A 13,247-nucleotide genomic window follows, 5' to 3' on the forward strand; every position below is an offset into this window, starting at 1 on the left:
TCTTGGAGCTTTCTTGGATCACCAACACCTCCTTGATAGTAGGGAAGGCTCACTAGCACCTGTACTATCTTAGGAGTTTAGAGAGCAAATTTTGCTTGAAAAACTGCTGGTAAACTTTTATCGATGTGCTATTGAAAGTATATTGACCTACCACGTGACAGTATGATACACTAGCTGCAACAGGATTTCCGGAAGGTACTTCAATGAGTGATCAGAACTGCACCGAACGTCACCGGGACACAACTACAGGATGGGAAACCATCTACAACTCACACGGTTCAATTCACATGGGCTCTCAACATCGTGATGTACTCATCCCACCCCAGTAACCACCTGTTCAATCTCCTACCAACCAGCAGGAGATACAGAATACCTCTGCACGGACATCCAGACTGAGGAACAGCTTTCTCCCCAGGGCTATTGTACAAATGAACATTGCACCCCCCCCCCCCAATCCATTGTCAATCTCTAAATCCAATTAATGGGCATTTGCAATATTTAGGTTGAAATGGGGCAGTTATCTTCCTTTCAGAGCTCTTTGTTTTTTTTTTAATTTCAGTTTTAATTCTTGATGCTCTTTTATAGTTAATCATTGTATCTTATAACATGCGCCTGTGCAATACCTACATGGGGCAGACACTGTTTCTTTAATCTTAGACTTGTTTGTTTTTGATTTGTAACTTAGGCGTCACTCTAAATAACTTGGGTGTTATTTTTAATTTAGTTAGTGTGTTTTTAGCAGCTGAATTCCCAGTATGCTGCTTTGCGTCGATGGAGTAGCACTGCAATTGTTGTCCTGGGCAATAGCAATAATGCTGTAATAAATAGCCCTCTATACCCCTCCCATCCAAGTCCTTATCCAAACCTCTCATAAATGAAATCAAAGTCACAGTCACCATTTTTGCTGGCAGCTCATTCTGCACCCTTACCACTCTTTGAGTGAAGGGGCTGACCCTTGTGTTTCCCTTAAACATTTCACCTTTCACCCTTTACCATGACCTCTGGCTCTAGTCTCGCCCAACCTCAATGGAAAAAGCCTGCTTGCAATTACCCTCATAGCTGTGATGAAAATATATCCACTGAATTCAGACCTGTTGAATTATTTGTGATTATGGGGCCATGCCTGAGCTAAACCATCACCTACCCTCTCTCCAAACGCACACAGACAAGAGCCCAACTGGTATGAAGTTGGCAGCCCTTGCTACACAGCAAGGGATTTTATTTTTTCACATATGTTAAGCTCCTATTTCTGGCCTCACAAGCACGTGGCACGGGTAGCAATCCTGAGATAACAATGCTGAAGGTCCTGTCCTTTAACTTAGCACCTAACTCCCTGAACTCACTTTGCAAAACCTCATCACTCGTCCTGCCCATATCATTGGTACCTACGTGGACCATGACCTCTGGCTGCTCACCCTCCCACTTATGCAGAGGACTCGATCCAGGATGTCCCAGAAGGCAACATTCCATCCAGGAATTTCATTCTCGTCTACAGAACCTTCTCTCTGTTCCCCTAACTAACGAATCCCCTATCACCACAGCTTGCCTCTTCTTCTCTTCTTCCCTGCTGAGTCACAGAACCAGATTCAGTGCCGAAGACCTGACCAGTGTGACTTTCCTCTGCCAGGTCATCCCCCCAACGCCACCCAAAGTTGCTGAGGGGGTTGGCCACAGGGGTACTCTGCACAACCCCTTTCCCCTTCCTGACTATCACCCGGTTTCCTGCGTCCTGCACCTTGGGTGTAAGTACCTCTCAATATGTCTATCACCCATTCAGCCTCCCAAATGATCCGGAGTTCATCCAGTTCCAGCTCCAAGTCCTTAACGCAGTTTGTTAGAAGTTGCAGCTGGATGCAGTTCTTGCAGGTGATATTGTCAGAGACACTGGAGGTCTCCCTGCCTTCCCACATCCCGCAAGAGGAGCAGTCAACTATTTTGCCCCTCACCCTGCTGTTCTAACTATGCAAATGTAAAGAAGGAAACTATAAATAAACTGGGGGGGGGGGGGCAAACTTTACAGCAAACAGAAGGCATGCTCTGACCACTGCTGCACTCTTATTTTGGGTGATGTGTAAACTTTGGCATTATGTTGACTTTTGGTTGATCTTCTTTAAGTACAAGCTGTAATGGTACAAATGAAAAGAAAGCATGTTGAACTTAACAGGTCTTCCGTGCTGTATTTTGATGTACAATTGTTCTCCTGTCTTTCCTGTACTGTTTTTTCTCCCATTAATTCAGCTTGCTTAGTTTGTTAAAATGAAGCTAAATTATTTTAAACGTTGATGGTTGCTTATGTCCTGATATGGAAGTTCATGTTAACAAGTTTGGTGTGGTGCAAAACTGCTGACAAAAATAAACCGCAATGGTGATGCATTTCAATAGTAATCCTCTGGCTTTACCTAGCTGAGAGGTGTGACAGGACCTTCAGTGAATGTGACTTCCTTCAAGAATGTGAGATTCCTTTGTAAGGATGGACCTGAATTTCTAGGCCATGTTTCTCATGTCATTTGGAAGCTTGGTGAAGGAATTAGGAAATGGGCAAGGACTGAGGAAAACTAGTGGTCTTCCTTCATACCTAATCTCTATGGGGTCATGAAATCCAATCCCTACCTGCTCAAACCATGAATTGGGTGGGCTGCATCATTGGAGATAGAGAATATCCCATGCTAGAGGAGAGGGAGAGGCTTCTGCTGTAAAGGGATGCACTGTGCTTCCAGGAAGGTTGCTGGGGAGCAGAATGGGGTTTCTTGTTCCAGGCTTCACTGTTGGTGTTGGTGGGAGTCGTGATAGAAGAGGCGCATCGGTGAAGGGAATGGGGAGATGTTACAGAGCAAAATCAGGCAGTGTCTTTGTCTGTAGCTAAGAAATTTGCAAACAAGTGCTGCTTTGCCAAGTAAGTAAAATTTGAGACCAAATGAAGGATTTGGAATATTCCACAGCTGCTTCAGTCAACTTTGCAAAGTACCTAGTGGCACTATCATTTCTCACGTGTCACTGAGCCTGCCTTCTTGATTCATTATCAATAGTGTCTTCTCTTATCAGACGTTTAAGTGCAAATAATTAGAGGTTCCTTTTTCAGTGAGGGGTTTTAGCAACTTGTAAGCTATCTAACTACAAAGTATTAATTGAAGCAGCACTTGCCTTTAACAGGACCCTGCTGCCATTGTATATTTGTAAATATTCTGAAGTTCTATTTATATGAATATTTTTAAAGTTTTACTTGAGAAAAGCAAAAATACCACAAGGCTAGGGTTGCCAGCTTTAGTTTATGAATAAACATTAATGCAATGTCACATGACCACTTGCCTGAAACTCAATTTGTCTCCTCAATCTGGCTTACAGAGCCCGACTGTCGCTCAACAACTAACAAGCAAATTTACTAATTTTTTAATTTGGATAATTTTCTCTTCTATATTATGTATTGCATTGAACTGCTGCTGCTAAGTTAACAAATTTCATGTCACATGCCAGTGATAATAAACCTGATTCTGATTCTGTTATTCAGGCAGCCACTTCCCCCAAAACATAAAGCCCACATGACTTTTCTCAATCTATTGATTGCAGAAGTGGTATGCAGACACACCTTTTCAGTGGTGAAGAATCCAGGGCTGTTGTAGAGGACAGGCAATGTTGTTCTCAAGGGATGCATGTAAATATGAAATGCTGATTTATGGCAATGGTATTGTGTGCTCAACAGGATGTGAATTCCTATGTTAAAATCATGCCCTAATTTTCACGTAATACACCCTTTAGGAAGAGGATGCTAAAACAGTCCCTGAAGAGATGGTTACGGAAGAGCAGTTCTTCGATGAAGATGGAAATGTTGTCACCAAAAAAGTAATGCTGCAACTGACCAATTTTTTTTTGTTAAATGAATATTTTCAAGTTTTGCTCATGAACTGGGGCTGAAACCATCAAGCACATACTTTTAAAACTCTTGAATTTCCTTTCAATCCCCTTCCTCTTCTCTTAGGTAACCCACACTGTGGTGAAGCGCCTTCTTTTGCCTCCGAGCAGGGACTGTGATACTAATGAACTGGAAAGGGAAGGGCAAGGCGATGAGGAGGGTGCCGAGTATTTTGGAAGTGATTTCATGGGAGAGGAGGTTTGCAGCTGCATTAAAAAAAGAATGAGAATAACAGCAGAATTATTTATTAGGTGCTTGTGATGATGGGAGATGAGAAATTGGCTTCCCAGGAGACAAGTAGGTGCAGCGAACATAAGCTCCAAATTCTCACCCAAACCAGATTAGTAGTTGTCCCAGTGAAAGTTAAGAGTGTCTTTAATATGACAGCAGTTGAAAGTGCAGTGTAGCTCCAGTTTTGGTAAATACTTCTTGCTGAAATTGACCTAAAATTTTCTTATTGCTGCATACAACCAGAATGAAAAAGTTTATAAAGTTTTTCACTGAACCCTGTAGCACTTCAGGCTTTCAAGCCTATAAGTCTTTCAGACACCCTTCCAATGTCCCGTACACTGACCCCTTCCCCATAGTTCTGCATTGTTTCCAGATATGTCATCAGTTACCTCCATTGAATATCAAGAAGCAAAACCACCAACTTTTCTATAAACTCGTTGCAAATCAGCATTGTTCTTTGTAAATGAGTACCATGAATATAAATTCCAATGATGCAACAGAAACCAATATCTCTGGTATAAATGTGTAAATAGTAACCTGGAACTTAGGAGAGACTTTCTAATTTAAGTAACATTGGTTAGTTGCCAAATCTCTTTTTATAATGGGATAGTGTTTGCAGATTCACAAATTAGTTACACTATAGATGGTGGGGTATTCAATGCAGAGTGTGTGGTACCTCTGTGAAAAAGCAATCCATCCAGTCCCCTATGCGGACGCTCATCCCTTAACCTTGCGGTTACTTATCCAGCTACCTTTTGAATGCAACAATTGAATTTCCCACCATCACCACCTTTGGCGGTGCATTCCAAACCCTAACCACGCTGCAGAATAAGGACTTAACTCGTATTACTTTTGCTGCTTTTGCCAATTGCCACGGTTTGCGGATACTGACGCTGTAACATAGCAATCAGCGCCAAGCTTTACAGTGCCAGCTGTAAGGTCGGCGATCAGTTTCTGCTGCTGTCTGTAAGGAGTTTGTATGTTCTCTCCATGACCACGTGGGTTTCCTCTGGGTGCTCCAGTTTTCTCCCACATTCCAAAAATGTACAGTTAAGGTCAGTGAGTTTATGGGCATGCTATGTTGGAACCGGACGCATGGCAACACTTGCTGGCTGCCCCAGCACAATCGTTGCTCATTTGATTTGAGGCAAATGGCACGTTTCACTGCAAGTTTCAATGTAGATGTGACAAATAAAGCTAATCTTAAAAATGTTATCAGCCCTCTCAAGCCTGCACCTGCAATATCCTGTACAGGAATGATCTCCTGCATAAGGAAGGATTTGCAACAAGATGAGTGCAACAAAGGCTTGCCAGATGGCTTCCTGGAATGTGTGGAGTACACCGTGACCATAGCTTAAGAGATTGGGCCCATTCTCTCTAGATTTTAGACAAGTGAGGGAGATTTTCGCTGAAGCATACAAAATTCTAGAAGGTCTTGATAATGTAGATGTAGGAGTTTCTCAAACCATGGGTCACTGTCTCAGAAGAGGGGTCAGGCAGCAGTGGAGGCTCAGTTGTAGGTATATTCAAGAGAGATATCAGAAATTATTTGCATATGTGGGGTTAGTACGAGAACCCGGCACTGAGGTAAAAGATTAGCAATATTCCGACTGATTACTGGAGCAAGCAAATGGCTTACTACTTATGTTTCCTTTTCTTAAATTGTTACTATAAGGTGACAAAACAAAATTCTCAACATCAGTTTTCAATCACTCCTTACTTACCCATTAAATCAGCCTGTCCATATTGCTTTGAAATCTGTTACTATCCTCACAGTTCTCTGCACTTACCACCAGTCTCTCGCTTTCTGATAGTTCTGAATCCTTCTCAATGTACTGTTGACACAATGTTAATGAGCAGACTTCTCTGCTGGTTTCCTTTTGGCTATTGGGTAAAAACCAATATTTGTATTTTCAAAATTTGAAGTGGAAGGAGTTCCAATAGGGCATTACAGGATTATGTCCACAGTAACTAAAATCCAAGCTTATGTTTCTGCAGAATTTTCATTCACCTGAATGATTTGTTTGGATGAGGACGGAGGGGTTTGTATTATTCTGGGAACTGACTTTCGTTGTCTTGCAGCTAATGGTTAATTCTGCTCTGTGTGGAATTGTTTGCTGAGTATTTGAAATGTTTTTAAGATGTTCTGACACTAAAGTGCTTCTCGTAACAAACAGACACTGACACTCTTTCACAATGTACCTGTACCTGCCACTTAGATAAAGGCCAGAAAAAGGTGCATGGCCTCAGCTTGCATCTCCAACTTCGAATGCCTTTCTTACAGACTGGTCAACATAGTAAAAAAAATGTATTGTTTGGACTACAGTATTTCCATTTTTAAAAAACTACATCTGATACTCATCCCAATCTTAATGTGAATATTGTTCTTACGTCAGTTGATATACTTCAAAGGTTTAGGAGTTGGGTGATGAATGCTGATGTGTGAATAATTGAAATAATTTACATTGGCTGATATCACTATTCACTGGCTTTTGTTAAATGCACCATCACAGTAATTCCAAAATGGAACATTTGTAGATTTGAAGTTGTCCCAGATTACTGGGGAAGCTTCCATTCAGATCTCCATCTTGTGTGGTGATTCTCCTAACATGCTTTGGCTTTTTCCTGTCACTGACCTTGCTCTGCTAACTGACACCTAACTTCTCTTGCAGAATCTTCTCTTGCTGCTTGCATAAACTGAAATTGTTCATGTGGGATATAAATTATATTTTTTTAAATACTGCTTACAGTCTTTTTCACTCAATATACTAACAATTTAATACTTTTATAGCAGGGATTTCATTCGAGAAGCCAATGTAACCATTCTGGTTTTTTGGGCTATTCAGAAACCAAAATATTTATTTTTACCTTGGCAGGTTGAAGGGTATAAAGTTGTCAGGGTGAAAAAGGAGACAATTCGACAGGCAGACAAGAAGACTCATTAATATTGTGTAGGAGACAAAATGGAGCTACAGGTACAGTACTCCTGTTAGGGTTTTGTATAAAACTGCTTTACAATTCACAGCAGGGAAGAATGCCAGTGTTTAGTGTTAAGTTGTGACATGGAACTGAACAACTTTGCTCATAGATGAGCCACTTTGCGTTTAATTAGAGTGTGACTGTCAATCGGTAATTGCTTTGAAAATGCAAGCATTATGTCGAAGGAATTTTTAAAATTCAGATTTAACTGTAATTTTTTTATTGTAATCATTAAAAAGTTCAAAGGTTCGTTTATTACCAAAGTATATAGGCAGAATACAACTCTGAGATTCGTCTTCTCCAGATAGCCACAAAACAAAGCAAAACCAGGGAAGTCATTCAGAGAGAAACATCAAACGCACCCCCCACAAACACAAAAAAGAATGACATCCCTATCATCAACCCCCCCAAACTTCCCACCCCCACACAAAATGCAACAAGAACAACAACACCCCACTCAAAAAAAAAACTAACCAAATACAACAAGATCAACAACCTCCTCCCCTCACACAATGAAACGGAAAGGAATGGGCAAAAAAACATCGAATATAAAAACCATATGAATGAAAAAGTCCACAATCCATAAACTCATTAGTCCAATCCATAGTCGCAGAATCATGGAGGTACCATCCTCCTTCATCGTTGAAAGACAGAGACTTCACACAAATGCAAAGAGGCCTATCTGACTGCCACAGTGAGCCACACAGTGATAGGCTGCTGACAGACTATTTAAACATACCCTTAAACGTCAGACATCCTTAATCATTAAATTAATCAGAAATATTCCTCAAAAATTACATTCTAAAAATTCCCTAATCTATCAAAGAACAGGAAGGAAGAAAAACTGCCTATTTTAACAGTTCGCATTCTCACCTAAGCTGGAAATGGGTCATTCAGAATTATATTAAAATTAAAACAGAAGAAGTGGTGACCAACCAACAGCATTGTTCTGTCAGGTTTTTTTTATGATCTTGTTCACCAGTACTGCTTTTAATGTCCCTGAGCAAGCTTACTTTCCAATTAGCATGGGAAGGTAGTGCCGTGCAGATATGAGTGAGAGGGTGGGTTGAATTGTATGTAGGTGGTCATGTGATGTAACCATCTAGATCATCCTTGATCAAAATTACCCCACCTGCAAAATAATAGCAGGCGCCATTAGAGGGAAAGGGTGCTTACTGTGTATTTGACCAAATGTACTTGAATGTCAGAGCTATGTTGAAATCCAAGTTATCTCAGAACTATGTAAAAAGCCCAGTTATCTCAGAACTAATTGCAAACTTGGACCCCTATTTTCTCCAGCCACAGTGTCAAATCCTGGGGGGTCAACTCCTTAAATAAGCAAGACTACCAATATAATGATTTTTGAATAAGGGGTAATGAAAATCTGTGAAAATAACATTATCTGAAAACAAGAATCTAGTTGTTTAAACATCAATAGGTTTGGAGCCCACAGTAATACAGTTTGTAGAACAAAATAAATGGCAGATGCAAATCTGAAATAAGAACACAAGATGCTACAAATGCTCAGCTAATCACTCAGTGTGTGTGTGTTGAAAGAAGCAGAGTTAACTTTGGATAGCTGTCATTGGGTCTGGCGTCAGTCAGACTGTAACTTCATCTGCTTAATGCTTCTGATGCACCATGTGTCAGTCTGCCCCTCGTATTTACCACAATGGCTCACCCCATTACACTACTGGTAGTGTCCACTGTAAGAAGTACCAGCCGTTGAGCAAGATTTTACCTGCTCTCTTTGAGAGACTCCCAAGAAGAGGACAATGGTCAATACTGATTGCTCAATAAACATTACTAGGATAGGTAATAAGGTTATTTTCACATTGCTGCTTTGGGATTTTACTCTGTGTACATTGGCTACCCCCTGTTCCTGTGATTGTAATTCAATCAGTTCTAAAGCTCTTCGGGCTGTGAAAAACAGTATATAGATACAAGTTTGTCTGTCTTTTACAGGAACACGTTTTGCTACTGCCAGGATCGAGGAGGAAAAGGCTGGAAGAGAGGAGGAGCCGACTGCAGATGAAGTGTGTGCCTGCTGCTTTCACACATTAAAAGCATGGTTTAGATACAACAGGATATTTTACTTTAGCATGAGCAACCTTAAAACTGCATGGGAAATCACTTTCATTCGTTGATCTGAAGAGAGTGCATTTGGCGCACCAAGTGACACAGGCGCTTTCAGTATGAGTGACTTTTCACTGTCACTGTGCCATCAAGCAGAGATTTTCTGTAGCGCCTTTGATACCTTTCCTGTGACCAAGGATGTTGACAGCAAATCATAATGTATCCAGTTCCAGCAAGGAGTGTAGAAATCACTGATTATTCACAACATCTAGCCTTATAATTTTCTTGAACCCATGGTGTCAGGGTATAAAAAAATTACTTGCTTATTTAAAAAAAATAAAAACACACATCAAAAAAATCATAAATGGTTTTGCTGTACATAAAGAACTCTGTAAAAAAAAAACTATGATCAGGTGGCGTTTTTGGAAGAAACGCAAATGTGCTCTCCGAGCACTTCAACTGTTTTAGTGTCTAATTCACGCTTTCGAAGTTGATTCCACCTACTAAAGCGTTTTGAGTGTGACTCCACAATTTCTTGTACAATTAATAGAAAAGGTATAATCTTTGTATATGCAAAAACACTGGCTTCATTTTAAGATAGCTTTCTTTCAGACTACACTGCAGAATTTAAAAATGATTTTGAAAAATGTAATTCTGTGAAAAATAATCTCAAAACAAGGTTTCTTCAGACTACCACTACTCTGATGCATGTGTCCCTCATTTGAATTAAACATTTTTTTCTAAGTTTGGAGACACTGTTGAATATAACACACTTTATCACATATTTCCCTTTTATTCTTTCTTGCTTTTTTTTATAACTAAATGATCTTAAAAGATGCCATACGTTATGCAAAGGGGAAATGTTTCAAGTTCTTGCTTCTAGAGGGATTTATGCTTGCAATTCAATAGTTGAACTAATTCTCTTGCAAGCACAGTATTAAATGAGTTGAAACAATGAAGTTGTACATGCTTGTAGACTGGCAAAATGCTGTAAAATTATTACTATATCATGTGTATTGGCAATAAGATGTAGAAGTCTTTCCATAAGCCGATCATCTGTAATCTTTTTTTTAGCAGTGTAATAATAGGTTGTTAAGGCCTGCTGTGGTTAAAAGGACATTCTACATTTCAGTTTGGTGAACTATTCTCCTTTGTTGATTATATTCATATGAAAACATTAAGCAGCCACTGAAGATAGCTCTTATAACATATGTATGAAAACAAAACTCCACTGAATGATCTAATTGATTATTCAAGCAACAATAAATTGTGTTAAATCACTAACCTTCTGTGCATTTTCTTAGAAAGTCTTTCTCTCATGCCTAATTCCAATGGGCTGCATCTCGTGTTTCTTTGGTCAGATTGTCAGGGTGGCCTCCGTTGATATGTTCAGTATTTGTACATGTGACTCGCTCCTTAGTTAATCTGTTGATCTTGAAATAATTTCAGCAAAATGCTCTGTTGCCAATGTGTCCCAGATGACCCAGATAAGGGAGTGTGCTGCCTATTAATTTTAAATTTGGCTCTTCAGCCCTCAGACTCACTTTAGTTTAAAGTTCTCCTATTCCAGTGTTCAAGGTCACAGATAGAAGAGAAGTTATCAGCTTGCTCTTTATGTAAAATATCCTGTCATTTGTAGAGATGAAACTAGTTGATTCCTCCATTAAAATAATTAAATATTTTATACTTAACAACAAATCTTCATCTCAGTCACATTTGCAGTCTCATCTTTATGTGCAAACAATATAACGCTTTCTGTTAAGTTGATCATTCAGTAGCGTGTAAGACTGGTTCAAGCAGGAAATACACTAACCGTTAAGCAAAACAAATGCAGTGATATCCTGAACACAAGAGATACTGCAGATGCTGGAAATCCAGAGGAATAAATACAAAATGCTCAAGGAACTCAGAAGGTCAGGCAGCATCTATGCAGAGGAATAGGCAGTCAACATTTCCGGCCAAGAACACAGAAATACCTTGAACTTTGCTTTCACAGCTGTAGAACTTATTCAGAAACATTTGTTCAATGTATACATATCCATTTATTCAAAAGATTAATTGAACATGAAAGCTTTATGTATTGAAAAGATATTTAACGGAATTTGGTGCAGAATTTCTGGTGAGTAATAATAAGACTATTAATCCTCAGCTAAAATGAAGAGAATGCAATATCTACACCTGGATTGATGCTGAAATCCATGGTTGTTAGTGAATTTGTGCTCCATCATAGGATTCATTAACATAACGTTCTCCAGCATAGTCTGTCAATGTCAAACAAGTGACAAAAACTGAAAAAAGAAACATGAGAAAGAGAATTAAATGAAATTTATACATTTTAACAATGTAACTAAACCATAAAAACAACTCAACAATCCATTTAAAACTTTTTTGGGTAATTCGCTCGAATTCATCATCATTATGTGCCATGTCATATGATCCTGGTCTTTATGACCATGATTGTTCTTGACAAATGTTTCTACAGAAGTGTTTTGCCATTGCCTTCTGGGCAGTGTCTTTACGCTGCTGAGTGACCTCAGCCATTATCAATACTGTACACCTCAGAGAGTGTCCGCCTGACGTCAGTGGTTGCATAACCAGGACTTGTGATATGCACCAGCTGCTCATACGACCATCCACCACCGGCTCCCGTGGCTTCACATAACCCTGATCAAACGGCTAATCGGGTGCTACACCCTGCCCAAGGGTGACCTGCAGGCTACCAGAGGGAAGGAGTGCCTTTCACTTCCTTTGGTAGAGACGCATCTTCGCCCCGCCAACCAAATCCCAAATCACCTGCTTTAAAAAAAAACCTTTTATTTTTATAACTATCTCAATATACATGTCAACAGCTGGTTATCCCAATCCTCATTTTGTTCTCCAAGCTGTCTTTTTAAAAAATGGGATTGGTTCTAAAGTTTCCTGCTTTTAAAAAGGGTCCTTTTAAACTGATTCCTAATAGAAATGGACAGGGAAAGTTCAGATGGAGATTCAGAGGTCTTTGTGGACAATTTCCTTCAAGGCCTCTAAAAAGTTTTGAGGTATGGTGCTAGAAACATCTAGTTTCTAGGTATAATGCTCCAGCAATCATGATGTTGAGTATACAGTAACTGATTGGACAGCTGATTCTGTGCATGAACTTTATACTTCATAAACTAATCTTTACACTTTTCAAAAGTAAGGCATCCCTGCTCAAATCCTAGGTCATTTCATAAATCTAGAGGAATAATGGCACTCTCACATCTCCATAGCATAGCCCTAACTGGATCCTTTGAAATGTAACTATATTTTTTCATTGCAAGAGAATGGTCATTTTGTGCCAGTATCAAAGGGGCAAACGAGTAGTTGCACAGCTCCCTTGACTGTCTTTAGAGAAAGCAAACATGAAGTCACAGTATCTTGTTTATCACTGTAAAAAAAAATAGGAAAATGAGTGGGGTCTATGATCCCTTAAGCTTCTTCTACCATTCAACAGGATCTTAGCTGGTCTCATCACCTTGGCCACAACTCCATCTCTTGTTGTTCTACATAAAACTTGATTCCAATATAAACAAAAAAGAATGGTTTTAACACTGTGTATTGGAGACACAGAGACTGTAGATGCTGGATTTCGAGAAAGAATGAATTGCTGAGGGACTTCAGTGGACCAGGCTACAAATGCTGGATGCAGGCGAAGACGTGGTTCTTGACCTGAAACATCGACAGTTCTTTCCCCTCTCTTCCCCCCCCCCGCCACAGATGCTACTCAGTTTGTTAAGTTCCTCTAGCTGTTTTCTGCACAGTTACTGAAGATCAAAGTACAAACAGTTGAAATTTCAGTGGCATTATCAACACTGAGCCAGAGGACCATCAATACTTTGAAGTCAATGTTGACCTGAAACAAGACCAACCACAAAAGTACTGGGACCGCAACAGCAGATCAGACGCCAGAAATCCAGCAGTGATGCTCACCTGCTGTGTCACCAAAGACCATCCATCATCCTCAAGGTCAGGACAGAATACACTCCACTTTCAACGTGCGTGGTTTCCACATCTTTTGATATGTTTGTAACCATTT

General features: G+C 39.9%; 1 protein-coding gene across 2 annotated transcripts in view; it reads left to right on the plus strand.

Moving 5' to 3' along the window:
• Positions 1–10,870, plus strand: part of ank3b (ankyrin 3b) — a 390,132-nt gene extending 379,262 nt beyond the window's left edge. The window contains exons 44-47 of one of the 2 annotated variants that reach the window (XM_072239211.1): positions 3,754–3,837; positions 3,974–4,105; positions 7,015–7,113; positions 9,083–10,870. In XM_072239211.1, coding sequence (XP_072095312.1) covers positions 3,754–3,837; positions 3,974–4,105; positions 7,015–7,083 — 285 coding nt within the window. In that variant the 3' untranslated portion in view covers positions 7,084–7,113; positions 9,083–10,870. The remainder of the gene's footprint in view (positions 1–3,753; positions 3,838–3,973; positions 4,106–7,014; positions 7,114–9,082) is intronic. The other variant, XM_072239212.1, reaches the window with a different exon arrangement.
• Positions 10,871–13,247: the final 2,377 nt, after the last annotated feature.

The sequence above is a fragment of the Mobula birostris genome, chromosome 21 (assembly GCF_030028105.1).
Source record: "Mobula birostris isolate sMobBir1 chromosome 21, sMobBir1.hap1, whole genome shotgun sequence".
Classification (NCBI taxonomy): domain Eukaryota; kingdom Metazoa; phylum Chordata; class Chondrichthyes; order Myliobatiformes; family Myliobatidae; genus Mobula; species Mobula birostris.